Genomic DNA, 14,282 nt, shown 5'->3' on the forward strand with positions numbered 1-14,282 from the left:
ATCGAGAAAAGTTCCTCTTCCATATTAAAACTCAAAATTGATTTCTTTTAAATCACCCCAAGCTACACAAGCTACATGCATAAAGGTGGTTGAATTATAATGTGAATTGACAAATCTAATATATGTAGATATGAAGATAGCTGGGAAAATGTTCAAGGAAGCAGAGGACAAAGATATATGTTTTCCCTCCACATAGAGCTCCCCTATGACCCAGCAATCCCACTTTTGGGCATTTACCCAAATGTTTACAAAGAAGACCACACTAAAGCTACCAGCAAGACTATGTTTATTGCAGCACTATTTACTATAGCTAAGATATGGAACCAACCCAGATGCCCCTCAGTAGATGAATGGATCAAGAAAATGTGGTATATATACACAATGGAATTCTATGCCTCCATCAGAAAGAACAACATTGCCCCATTTGTTAGGAAATGGGAAAACTTGGAAAAATTTATATTAAGTGAAGTAAGCCAAGCCCAAAGAAACATAGGTCCCATGGTTTCCCTTATTTGCAATAACTAGTATATGTCTGAGTCAAGCAGAAAAGGTCAGATAAGTTGATGTTAGGGAAATGAACCCTAAGATATGTACTCAAATGTTTTTTTTTCTTTCATGCGATTGTTTCTAACACATTTATAAGATTATTTCTTTATTGTTTTGTTTGTCCCTCCCCCACAGTATAACCCCTGCTTTCACTGTATTTGATGGCAGTATAATTTGTGGAGGGGAAGGGGAAAAAACAAATCGTTTAAATAGGGATACAGGTGGACCCATTGCAACAATGAGATGTACAAGTCGTTATGTTGAAAACGAACTTTACAACTTTGGTGGGGGGGGGGGGGCGGGGCGGATGGGAAGGGATGGGAAGGGGAAACAAAGGAGGAGGCTACAATGCTTGATAAGAAATGTACTCATTATCTTGCCCATGTAATTGTAACCCCTCTGTACAGTATTTTCACAATAAAAAAAAAGAAAAAGAAAAGATACATGTTTTCCATACAGGGAGGAAAACACTGCATGATTAATATCTTTCTTAGATTTTTAAGAACTCTATTAACCAAACTTGAGAATTCAAAGTTTTTTAGCTACAATTGGGGAGTTTTACCTAATTTAGCTGATATTAGCTGATATCGCTATTACTTTCTGTTATTTTGTAGTCTAACTACAACTCAAGATTTTAATTCTTGTAGAATAAAAAGATGGGGTATATTGAGGTGATGAGTTTGTTTATGATAGAGCCCCAGGATCCTTACAGGAAATACAATAAAGTCCAAATGAGAATACTTCATATGTATATTAAGCCTTGAGATTATTAGAGAAAAGTCTATCAAATCTTTGTTATATATTACATCTGTGGTGCCTTTTTCACCCTTGTAATGTCACATGAAATCATAAAGGACCAGCCAATTTGAAGTGGGCCATACTATTTCATTTTTAAATGGTCGCTTTTAAATGGTTTTCACTTAGAACGTGAAAGTAATACATCATGTTGTTTACTGTAAATTTATTAGCTTGGCCATGAAGTTGTTTTGAGCCCTAGAAAAGATATCTGCTCTCCAGGCAAGCTTTCATAGTATGCCCTCTAATTCACATTTTAATAAATGTCATTTCCGAAGTGCATTACCTCATGTTTTGGCTACAATCCAGAAGAGCCTGAGAGAATAAGAAAAATATGCTTTCTGACTGATTCATCCATATTTTATTTTACTTTTCATTAAGAAATTACTCCTTGAAAAAATCAATAATCTTCTGTGACTGAGGAGGGAGGTTAGCGTGTTACTATCTCAAACCAGACTGCCTTCAGCCAGATATTACTGATGAATTTTTGTCCTTTCTTGTTCTTGCAGCCTGGGTACATGGAGATCCCAGAAGAGTGGCTTATCCTACAGACAGCCAGGGCCACTTCTGTGGCCAGAAGGGCACTCCCAATGAGTGAGTATGGCCACGTTTACTTTGTGTGATTTTACTGTCTGAACTGGAGTCACTCACATTAATCTCACTGGACTTCTTAAGAAGACTAAAATTCATGACAGAGGCTTTACCTCTGTCTTTTCCTACAGGTAGCTATAAGCAATTTGCAAGTGTCATACTATAGGACTTTAAATATGGTGCCATTGTTATGTAGCACTGTATTAGTAAAACGTATAATTTTGAACAGAGTGGTGATAGCTGTCTAGAAACTCATCAACTTGAGAGGAAACACAAGTTGTGAGTTCAGGGCCACTCTAGGAAAAGAGAGAAGAGAGATCTTGTTTCAAAAACACAAAAGCCAAATTGGACATGGGTGGCTCACACTTGTAATCCTAGCTACTCAGGAAGCTGAAATTGAGGATCATAGTTCAAAGCCAGCCGCAGTAGTAAAGCACATGAGAATCTTATCTTCATTTAACTACCAAAAAAGTTGGAAGTTGAGCTGTGGCTCAAGTAGTAGAGTGTTAGTCTTGAGCACAAAAGCTCAGGACAGCACTTAGGCCCTGAGTTAAAGTCTCAAGACTGGCACAAGAAATAAACATCCAAAACAAAAACAAACGAAACACAAAGCCAATTACCAATTACTCATGTCTGGAAGTTTAGCTTTCCTGTAGGTTGACATCTGAAGGATTGTGGTCTGAAAAGCCAGTCTAGGCAGGAAGGTCCAAGAGACTTCATCTGCAAAATAATCCGCCAAAGATGCAGCTCAAGTGGTAGAGCCACCAGCTGTATATGCAAAGCTGAATAAGCTCCAGGCCCTGATTTCAAAGGCCACACACACACCCACACACACACACATACACACACAGACACAGAGCATAGATCAGGTGGTTTCACATGCCTAATAGGTGAAAATCTCAGGATTCAGTTCCCAGCACAGAGAGAAGGGGTGGGGAGGGGGAAGAGGAGAAAGGGGAGAAGTGGGGAGAGGGAAGTAAGAGACGGGAGAAGGGGGCGGGGGAGAGGGGACTAAATACACACACACACACACACACACACACACACACACACAGAGTCTGAAGGATAGATTAGACCAGTGGTTATTGTAGAGCAGTTGTTTGCTCATTTGGGTCAAAGCTCACTGATTTATTATTCCATCTTCAAAAGTAAAAGGCACACCCAGAAGATCTGTGGTGATTGGTCTGTTTTGAGTGCTGTGGACAGTGTCCTAGAGTAGGGGAATAAAGCAATTATTTTCCAATCGTAGCAGAAGTTTCTATTTTTTAAAAGGCATGTTTTTTTATTATTTTGTCTAAAATAACAAAATATAAATCTCACATTTTAAGACTTTTTTTCTTTTCTCAGTAATCATTTCTTTTATTACTTAAGGCTGTTGCTAGATTTTGTGCTTCGTTGTAAGTAATTCAGTTCCTAGAAAAGCCAGTTTCAGATATTAACAAACAAACAAAAAGCTCCCAATCACAACAAAGAACATGATTCAGAACACTATAGTTTTGTTTTGTTTTAATGGTGTCTGCTCATCACTGTTATAGTTTTAAACATAGATTTTTAAAAAGAGTTCATAAAATTCATAGCTATTGCAGACAAAGAAAATTCCAAAAATTTGGAGGAGGGATAAATAAATCCTTAATCATGTCAGACTGAATTTATCAAAGAAAGTTTATTTTTATAAAAGGTCATCTGCCTATTGGAGAAAAGTAAATTCTGATTCAGGGTAGTAATTCTATTTTAGCCTCAGTAACTTAGAGAAATGTTAAACATTTTCAGCAAAATGTTCACAGGATGAAGGACAAAGAAATCACCAGATAGTGGGGGGAAAAAAATCTTATGAATCTCTGAATCTTTAGTTCTTTAAAAGAGACTATTTTTAAAAGGGCTTTTGTAACTATGGGTTTTCTAGACCTAAGCCAATGACCCACTTCTTTCAAAAAAGAAAAAATGTGACACCACTAATTTCAGTACGTAAAGATTATTCAAAAATAAACTGCTTAGTAGACAAACATAGTCATTTTTGTTTAAAATAATAATAATATATTGGTAACTAAACAGATTTCCAAAAATATGTGGATGATAATAAATTTTGATTCATCCATTTAAAGAAATAAAATGAAGCCATTGGGAATTATATTCATATTTTTAATAGTTGATTCTGTAATGGTCCTTTGTAGTTTCTCTGTTTATATATATATATTTGTGTATACACACAAATGTGTGTGTGTGAGATGATGATGATGACAATTTGCTTCTTTCTCCTGAAATTATATCCTCCTACATATCACTGGTATTTTCATAGCTTCCTTTTATATATTTAAATTGCTAATCTAGTGGAAACTTATTTTATGTGTATTGAGTAGAATGAAATAGGAATTAAACTTAAATTTTCCTCTAATTGCAAAGTAAATTATTTGAAACTGATTTGTTGAATAATATGCTTTCTATCCCTCTAACAAAAACCTAAGCCGGGTGCTGGTGGCTCAAGCCTGTAATCCTAGCTAGAGGAGGCTGAGATCTGAGGATCACCTTTCAAAGCCAGCCCGGGCAGAAAAGTCCATGAGACTCTTATCTCCAATAAACCACTAGAAATCCAGAAGTGGTGCTGTGTGTCAAGCTGTAGAGTGCTCACCTTGAGCTGAAGAGCACCAGGATAGCATCCAAGCCCAGAGTTCAAGCTTCACAACTGATAAAAACAAAAACAAAAAACAAAACAAAACAAAAAAACTAACAAAATCACAATATAATATTAAATTTATATTTCTTTATTTCTGATCTTTCTAACATGTTCTAATATGTGTGTATATTGGAATATAATTGAAATTTTTGGTAAGAAAATTACTTTAACTAATTTGAACATTAAGTAAATTACTTTAAGCATAAAATAATCTCATTAAAATTTGTGAAAAAGTAAATTTTAATGTTAAGTTTATAAACATGAATTTAATTGTATAAAAATGTACTTGGGGGAACTAGATGTAGAAAATGCAATGGAATAATATTACCAAAACACTATAAAGCTATTATAGAATTATACTGAAATTAATAAACCCAATTACAAATAAAAATTTGGGATATGATGAAGATACAATTTCAATAACAGCAGAAAACATTCATTTTCAACTACAGTGGCCAAAGCCATTTTACTTTATTTATTTGTTTGTTAATTTATTTGGTTCTAGTCGTGGGGCTTGAACTTTTGCCTGGGAGCTGTCTTTGAGCATTTTGGCTAAGGCTAGAACTTCACCTCTTGAGTGACACGGCTACACTCTTGTCTTTTTGGTGGTTAATTACAGATAAGTGTCTCATAGACTTTCCTGACCAGACTAGCTTCAAACTACAATCCTCAGATCTCAGCCTTCTGAATAACTAGGATTGTAGGAATGAGCCACCAATACCCAGCCTATTTTACATTTTTTTCTAAAGACAATTCTTACTGCTTCTTTATACCTTCTGCAGCTGTTTCAATTATCACAGTAAAAATGTATATAGAACAATATTCAGCTTTTCTTCATTTTGAAAAAAAGGTGGATGATGATAAATAAATAAATAAAAAGTATAAAAAATAAAAAGTATTAAATTTAGAAAGTTAAATAAATGTGTGTTTGTATGCTTAAGTGAAATGCATATTTATCAGTATATGTAAATAAATAATTTATGCAGCCTCAAAGTAGGACACATACGTACTACGACATAACCATGAAAGTATTTCCATTCTTCAGTATTATGGTGACCTTCAATTTTCACTTCTGCAAGGGGTTCTCTCTAATTGAACTTAAAATTCCACATTTAGAAAGCATGTCATCCTATTTGGAAGGTAGAATCTGGCCTTCCCTGCTTTACCAAAAGGAATCTAGGAGAAACACTGAGATTTTCTGAAATATCAAGACAGACAAAGCAGAGACTTCAAAGGAAGCCAAATGCCTGGTAGTTGTGAATGTTTTTTTTCCTGCTTTTTTCAGCTTAGGGGAAATTCTTCATGACACTTGGGTTGGGGTTGCTTACTTTTTTCTTGAAATTTCCCCTAAAAAGGCAAGAACTTGATTGATTCTAATGCCACCTTCTGGCAACTGTAAAAACTTCAGCTTGTAAAGATTATGCTAAAATGACTTTGAACATGAATACACCACCATTACCAAACTACAGCTGCCTGAAATGCCGCCTCCATCTGCTTCCCCAGTGTGAGTTCCGATAAGAAGGAAAGGTTAAGAGGACAAAAGTTCTTCCATCTAAGTGTTCAGTATGGCTTCCAAGTGTACGAACTTTTCACAGGATGGCAAGTGTGTCCCCTCAATCTCTAATCAAACATCCTGCAGTCTATATGCCCCTCATGGCTTAATTATGTGATATGGTAGAAAATAAAACAGTAATAATAAAGAGCTAATTATAAAAGTAATGCTGTCCTGTCCTAAAACTTTTCATTCACAATCTTATTGCACAGTCATTTTTTTTCTCTCTTTCTCTGGTTTTAGTTTGACTGTTAGATTTTAAACTATATTTTTCAATAACATGCTTGTTATGTTTTCTACTTTATTGTTCAATAAAAATACTTATTCTGAATGAAGATATATTAATCCAAGTTGTGAATATGTACTTCCTAAACTTGGGGATGGATGATTCAGGCTGTGTAATTTGGTAATGGTGTAAAATTAGGCATGTTCAAAGTTATTTTACCATTGTTTTATTGATTAAGCTTGAGATCCATTGGCAGCCTGCTTTGGTAAACAAAGATTTAACTTATTTGCATTACATTACTCCTTTGCTGATTCACCTTTTCTTGTCTTTGATTGGAGGATACTATCTCCCGCCCTACTCTTGTCTTCCATTTTTCTTTCCCTTTCCACCTTCTAGCTTCTATATGCTGGGCTGATTTCAGAAGTTAGAAACAAGAAAGGGTATTTAAATTTTGTCCTAAGGATGTAATTTTTATTGATTACCAGACCACTATATTTAATTTTTTTCACATTTCTGATATTAAAAAAATCAAACCTGGTATGTTAATAGTTACATGGGAGCATCTCACTCAAACTCTCTTCAACGTAGGGCAATTAGGTTTAATTGCCCTAATTTATTTTTTGCTTGTAAATTTTATCTGGAACAGCCTTCATCCAAACTACATAAAGAAACCCAGACTGGCATGGACTTGGCATGGACCTCCTGCCTTAACCTGCCGAGAGCTGGGATTAGACTGTGTGCCTTCACACCCAGGCAGGGCTACATGTTCCCACCATTTTAAATACACTGCTTTTCAGGGGTCTCTTTTCTCTGAAGGCCTGTTTTGTTTTACTTGACTCAGGACCTGTTAAATTGTAGGTCTCTTACCTAGCTTTAATTCTGAAGATTCTCTACCTCACTAGATTGGATTGTTATCAGATTTAGCAACTAAAAACACAGAGTGCCCAATTAAACTTCAAAGAAAAAGCAAATCATACTTTTAGTATAAGAGTATCTTATTTACTGTTTCCTATACTTCAAGGCTGCTCTTTTATCTACAAACCATCCTCAAGTCACTTTACTGAGAAAAGAAAGCACAAGAAGTAAACTGCAGGGCTGGGAAGGTAGCTCAGCGGTAGAGTTGCATGCCTTGCAAGCATGAGGCCCTGGGTTTGATTCCTCAGCACCACATAAACAGAAAAAAAGCCGGAAGTGGCGCTGTGGCTCCAGTGGTAGAGTGCTAGCCTTGAGCTGAAGAGCTGAGGGACAGCACCCAGGCCCAGAGTTCAGGCCCCATGACCGGACCCCAAAAAAAAAAAAAAAAAAAAGTAAACTTGCAGAATTCCTGGGATAAACTTTTTAATTCATTTCCCTTTCTCCATTTGATGAACTGTTTAGCTATAGAGGGAAGGGAAAAACAAATAGTTTAAACTGGGATACAGGTGGACCCATTGCAACAATGAGAAGTACAAGTCGTTATGTCGAAAACGAACTTTACAACTTTGGTGGGGGGGAGGAGGAGAGTTGCGGGGAGGGGGGGGGGATGGGATGGGAAGAGGAAACAAAGGAGGAAGCTGCAATGCTTGATAAGAAATGTACTCATTATCTTGCCCATGTAATTGTAACCCCTCTGTACAGTATTTTCACAATAATTAAAAAAATTAAATTAAATTTAAAAAACCAAAAAGAATTGTACCTAGAAAGAAAATTCCACTCAGAAATTTAAAGACAGTACTGCAGCGATTTGGGTATTCATTAATGCTTGTCAGAATCACAACCCTTGAAGTGACTTTTTAACTTTGGGAAGTGTTTAAAATCATTTCTTCATTACTGATGTTCTGAAATCTCACACTACTTTTTAAATCTTTTTGTTCAGTCCTTTGTTCAAACTTCTAATTCTGAAAAAATTTGACTCCCATTAGTTTTGGAAAATTTTTCTTCCATTATTTCTTTGTTGCCTTCAATCTTTGTGTAGTGTATTATTAGCTCTCTATTGAAAGGATTAGTCATACCATAGGCTTCTTGGATTCAACTCAATTAGTGCTTTCTTTTCTCTGTATTTTCCTTCTTCTTTTTAAACTGTTTTCTAGTTTTCTCATTTTTTTCCAGACTTAGTTTTTAGTGTTGACATTTATAATTTTAATCTAAGCTCTTTCTTGTTTTCCATTATCCCTTTATAATAATATCACATATGATGTTATAGTAACGTCACATTTTTGTGGAAAATCTGCATAAATGGTTCTAAATATATTGATGCTATTTTGAAGGAATTTTCTATGTCCTGAATAATATCAATTTTATTCCACATCAGTTTTTGTTTACTATAATATTTCTCTTTGTTTCTGGTTCCTTTTATACTCTTGATGCTTATTGACTATCAATTCTTACTAAAGAAATAGTACTAAGTTGCTTGTACAGATTTGTTGGTGAGATAGTTTTCCAAGAAGGCTATTGCAGTGATCAGATTTCTGTAGGTCATGAGTTCATAGAAGATCAGATGCCAGGAAGTGACTTTCAGAATATGACAGATTGGAGGTGGAATGATAAATCTCACAAAAACTTTCACTATTCTTAGAGGGAGAGGGTTTATTTAACAAAAAGGTGTCTCCTTTTCCTGAAGCCTGGGAATTCTAGATGTCTGGATACTAGAAAAGTACAAAGGTTCTGATTTGTACTAGAGGTTTCTATGTTAGCCTTCTTTTTTTGCCGGTCCTGGGGGTTGAATTCAGGGCCTGAGCACTGTCCCTGAATTCTTTGGCTGAAGGCTTTGTGCTCTACCATTTTGTGCCACATTACCACTTCCAATTTTCTGGTGGTTAATTGGAAGTAAGAGTCTCATGGACTTCCTTACCTGGGTGGGCTTTGAACTGTGATCCTCAAATCTCAGCCTCCTGAATAGCTAGGATTACAGGCATGAACCACCAGCACCAAGCTCTATGTTAACTTTTAATCCATCTCCCTGCTTTTCCTTTCCTGTGTTCTGTATTTTTTGTGATTTCTAATGGGCCAATCTCGCCCTACGCTTTCTATCACCCTGTTCCTTATGCACTCCAACCAGAAATGTTGAGCAAATGGGAACAAATACCATGCTTTCTATCTTTAGCAAGTGCAGTAAGGTTTATGCATTGCTTTCACTTGTAGTATTTTATTTTTATGAATCTCCACAAGAGACATGGGGCTTAAAGTTCACTACAAAATATGAACTTGCAGTTTGTGTTTGCTTTTAGATTTTAAACTTTTTGGTGGAAATAAAGTTACTTCCTCAACCATAGCCTTATCATTGCTCATCTGAACTATCACCATCTACTTTGTAACTGATGAATCTGAGGTCCTGTGAAGTTACAGGAGATCAGAGAGACTGGGAGAATGGTTATATGTTTTTGCTGAAAAATATCAAAGAGAATTCTAAGACTTTGGGAAAAATACTTACTCTGCAATTACTCTCATTCCTTCCACATTTGATAAGTGTGTAGAATGGACTAGACCCTAGGCTACATTTTGGGGAGGTGGGAATAAAAAGATGGATAAGGTTTTAGCCATACCCTGAGGATAACATAGTCTGGTGAATAACTTGAATTTATGTAGCATTTTACAGTTTATAAATCAGTTTTACCTATGGTGGATTCTTGATTTATGGGTAACAGTTTTAACTCCTCTTAAGGGACCCAATGATCCATGGTATGTAATAATGTTTTCATTTTCATAGGTACAAATTTGAATCCCATGCATGGTGTGGTTGTGTGGATGGTTTTGTTGCCTGAGTGGTAACTGACACTTGTGGCTCTCTAGGTAGCCGAGCACATATTGTGCTTGGATTTGTAACCAACTGACCAAGCCATTTGAATTTAATGGGATATAAACATGAAGCAGGTTTATTTTTCTTTTTACTATTGCCTTTAATATACTCTTTCAAATCTTTTCCTTCTTGAGCTTTGATATCTTAGGCAGACTATACAATTTTCCAGATATGCTTCATTGTTAAAAATTTTAGTATAATCCCAGCGTGAGACCATAGTTCATGCCTGTAATCTCACTTAATCAAGAGGTAGAGATCTAGAAGATCACAACTCAAAGCCAAGCTGAATTGCAATATTATTAAGACTTCCATCTCCCATTTGTTAGGAAATGGAAAGACTTGGAAAAAATTATATTAAGCGAAGTAAGCCAGGCCCAAAGAAACATAGGCCCCATGGTTTCCCTTATTTGCAATATCTAGTATATGTATGAGTCAAGCGGAAAAGGTCAGATAATGTGATCTTAGGAAAATGAACCCTTAGATATGTATTTTAATGTTTTTTTCTTTCATGCATGTGTTTCTAATGCATTTATAAGATTATTTCTTTGTTGCTTTGTATGTCCCTCCCCCACAGTATAACCCTTGCTTTCACTATATTTGATGTCAGTATAACTTGTGGGAAAAACAAGTCGTTTAAGGATACAGGTGGACCTGTTGCAAAAATGAGAAGTACAAGTTGTCATGTCCATAACGAGCTTTACAATGTCAGTGCGGGGGTGGGGGTGGGGGGGTGGGGGGGCTGGGGAGGGTGGGGGGTGGTGGAAAGATTGGGACTGGGGGGGGGAGGGGGGGACTGGGGGGGAGGGGGGAGGCTGGGAAGGGATGTGAAGGGTAAACAAAGGAGGAGGCTGCAATGCTTGGTAAGAAATGTACGCATTATCCTGCCCATGTAATTGTAACCCCTCTGTACAGTATGTTCACAAATATAATAAAATAAATTAAAAAAAAAAAAGACTTCCATCTCAACCTATAAGACGGGTATGGTGTTGAATGCTTGTCACTCCAGCTATGCAGGAGGATCTTAGTCCAAAGAAGCTCATGAGAAAAATGTGATTTTTCTCCAAAAGTAAGTATAGCAAAACAAAGAGCTCAGGACATGGGACAAATGGTAAAGCCCCTGTAAAAAATAAGCACAGGGCCCCCAAGTTCAGACCTCATGGTTTCAAAAAAATTAATGTAACAATTAGTGAAAAAAAAATTCATGCTCTTTTCTGCTAGCCTCTCAGTTCAGGTTCAACTCTGTAAAAGAACTTGGAGCAGGGGAAAAGAGTCTGGTTGGCAGTTCCAATTCTTTTCCCTCCCTTTGTGATGCTCTCTTTATCAAGGTGTGAGGGATAGAAGGCAAAGGAAGGATCTCTTTCCTTTTCTTTGATGGTCACTATCCCAGTTCCATATGGTTGTTGGTTACTGTGGCTAAGACCTAACTGACTGGCCATCAGTTCCCTTGGGAGTAAGCACCCACAAGCTGACTCTCTTGTGGAGAAGAGAAGGAGCTTTTTCTCTGAGTCCTCACTAAATAAATTGTTTGATATGCAATAATACCTTTGGTTTTCCCTGCTCCAAATTCCTCTAGCTCCATTCCTGGTAGTCTTCTGGAGTCACTTCTGTAGTCTTTCATTGTCACTCAGAGTCCAGGAGGCTCAAACCCATTTACTTGACTCCTTATCGTACTATGATTTAAGTCCCTTTCATTGCTTGGGGATTTGATATGAATGTACTGGGAACATTCTTCCTCAGTGGTTAGGTCTGTAATTCTTAAGATGTAGTTTAGAGACCACTTGGATCTCCTGGAGCACAGGGTGAAACCATGCTAGTTCCTAGGCTCTTAGGGATTGAGAGTCAGTAATTTATGTATGATATATTGAATAAATATTTGTGGACTGGACCTTATCTTATGTCCTTCCAATACCACTGTGAAATAGGTAGGGTTAGTATTACAAAGAAACTGAGATTCAAAAGGACATTAACTTGTCAAATGGCAGAATAATAATCCATTGAAAGCTAGTGACTCCACAGAAGGGAAATATTACTCAATTTAGTTACCTTTTTCAGATTGCTAAAACAATACATATTTATTTTAGAAGATCCATCATAAAATTTAGAAATAATTATTTCTTTGTGCACATAATTTGTTACACCTGTTTTCAAACAATTAAAATAGTTATATTTTAATAATCTTTAGTAATCTACTTCCTAAAATTAATGTATTATGAATTTCTCCATATATTAAACATGTTCTTTTGCATGATTATTAGTAGCAACATAATCCTTCTATTTGTGAATATACAGTTTTGTGTTTAGTCAATTTCTTACAGATAATTTAATTATTTCAACCTTGTATAATTACAAAAATTACTGTCTAGAGAAAAGAGAGCTAATTTTTAAAGGTCAAAGGTTAAAAGGGTTTGAAGTTTGACATGCTGCAGCACATTTTTGTGGTCACTAAAAATTATTTTTTGTTATTTTTTTAAAAGGAAGAAGCCCATTTTGTTCTATTTTAATCTGTTCAGATGTGCCAGTCCTGCCATCATGGTAAACCTACAGTGCCCTACCACACAGGTAAGGAGAAGTTGCCTTGCTGTCAGTGTGATAATCCCCTAATGTTCTTGGATGGAAGAATTCAGAAATTTTATTGAAGTCTTGTGTATGGATCACCTAAGTATCACTCATGCTTATTCCTATGTAATTAAGTAGAAATCAATCATTTTGGAGTTCCTAAGGAGTATTGATGGTTATCTTATCCAGTCATCTACTTTATAAATAAATAACTGCAGCCCTAAGAAGTAGATGTTCTTTTCTCAAGATCTATAACTATTGTATCTAACAAATTTTATTTTTCAGTGACTGAATAATGTTTGTGCTTTTGAGCATGTAACAGTACAAGGTGGATGTTCATGGTCAGTGAATTTTTCTCCATGTTTCTTCCAACTAAAGACTCTACTATTCCTTCAGGGCTCTTTATCATCTGCATCCAGCTACCAGAAAGAGACAGGGACGGTAAACAAAAATTCTCCTGGCTTTAAAAGCCTTAGATTGGAAGTTGCACATTACAATTCTAATCATATGCCACAAAGATGTATTATTTTTGTATGATTTTTTTACCTAGACAGGAGGAAGGACTTAAGAATTGTAGTTTTGAGCTAATCAGCCTCTTCACTATCATAGAACAAAAGGCACAAATCTCAGTGGATGGTCAGTGTCTTCATGGTCTTCCCTGTGCCTCCAGAATACTCTTCTTCCAAAAGGAGAACATAGTCTCATATAGTAGTATTGTTAACTCAAAGTCCAAGACTATGAATGATATACAGCTCTCTCTCCAAAGGATCTTGATACTAACTGCACAGTGAGGAATGGCTAAGAAACCTAGAAGATAAACTCAATTAAGAAAGAGAGAAATACAGAACAGTCTGTGATGAACAATGATGGAGAACAATCTTTTATTTAACCTGGACTGTGTTCTCTGGGAGGAGCTTCCTTATCCATTCATTCTGTGTACTGACCTTGGAAGCTATTTCTGGCCATTAGCCACTAAGCCACACTATTTTTGTGCACTGAAAATTAGACTCTGTGGCAGGGATGTAGGTTTAATATATATATATATATATATATAAAATCTTTAAATGATAGTACAGTATTTGCCATTCAACAAAGCAGTTGATGAATGTTGAAAACAAACTTCACAACTTTGTGGGGAGGTGTAGTTGTGGAAGTGGGAGGGAAGGGATGGTAGGGGAAAAACAAAGGAGGAGACAACAATGCTTAATAGGAAATGTACTCATTACCTTGCTCGTGTAACTGTAATTCCTCTGTACAGTGTTTTTACAATAAAAAATGTACAAAAAAAACAAAACAGTTGATGAATACAGTGCATGTCAATCAATATCATCCCTTTCAACATCACCCTTCCCTCCCCACCCACTCCTTCCTTCACTTTTCTTAATTCTTTAGGTTATGTATTGGATTGTTTTTGCCATTTAACAAAGCAGCCTATGCATACAATGCATCTTGATCTGTGTCATCCCTTCAACATTTTCACCCACTTTGAGCCAACATTTCCTTTCCTTTGTAAAATATTTTGTAGTATGTACAATGAATTCTTTAAAAAAATATTTTATGGTAAGATGCT

The 14,282-nt window shown here is 36.1% G+C and overlaps 1 protein-coding gene across 1 annotated transcript in view; it reads left to right on the forward strand.

Moving 5' to 3' along the window:
- The window catches only part of Slc44a5 (solute carrier family 44 member 5), a 282,321-nt gene that overhangs the window by 230,272 nt on the left and 37,767 nt on the right, over positions 1 to 14,282 (forward strand). The window contains exons 5-6 of the mRNA XM_042685519.1: positions 1,851 to 1,935; positions 12,631 to 12,715. Of these exons, the coding sequence (XP_042541453.1) occupies positions 1,851 to 1,935; positions 12,631 to 12,715 (170 nt within the window). The remainder of the gene's footprint in view (positions 1 to 1,850; positions 1,936 to 12,630; positions 12,716 to 14,282) is intronic.

This window comes from Dipodomys spectabilis, unplaced genomic scaffold, assembly GCF_019054845.1.
Source record: "Dipodomys spectabilis isolate Male_0828 unplaced genomic scaffold, ASM1905484v1 ptg000002l, whole genome shotgun sequence".
Lineage (NCBI taxonomy): Eukaryota > Metazoa > Chordata > Mammalia > Rodentia > Heteromyidae > Dipodomys > Dipodomys spectabilis.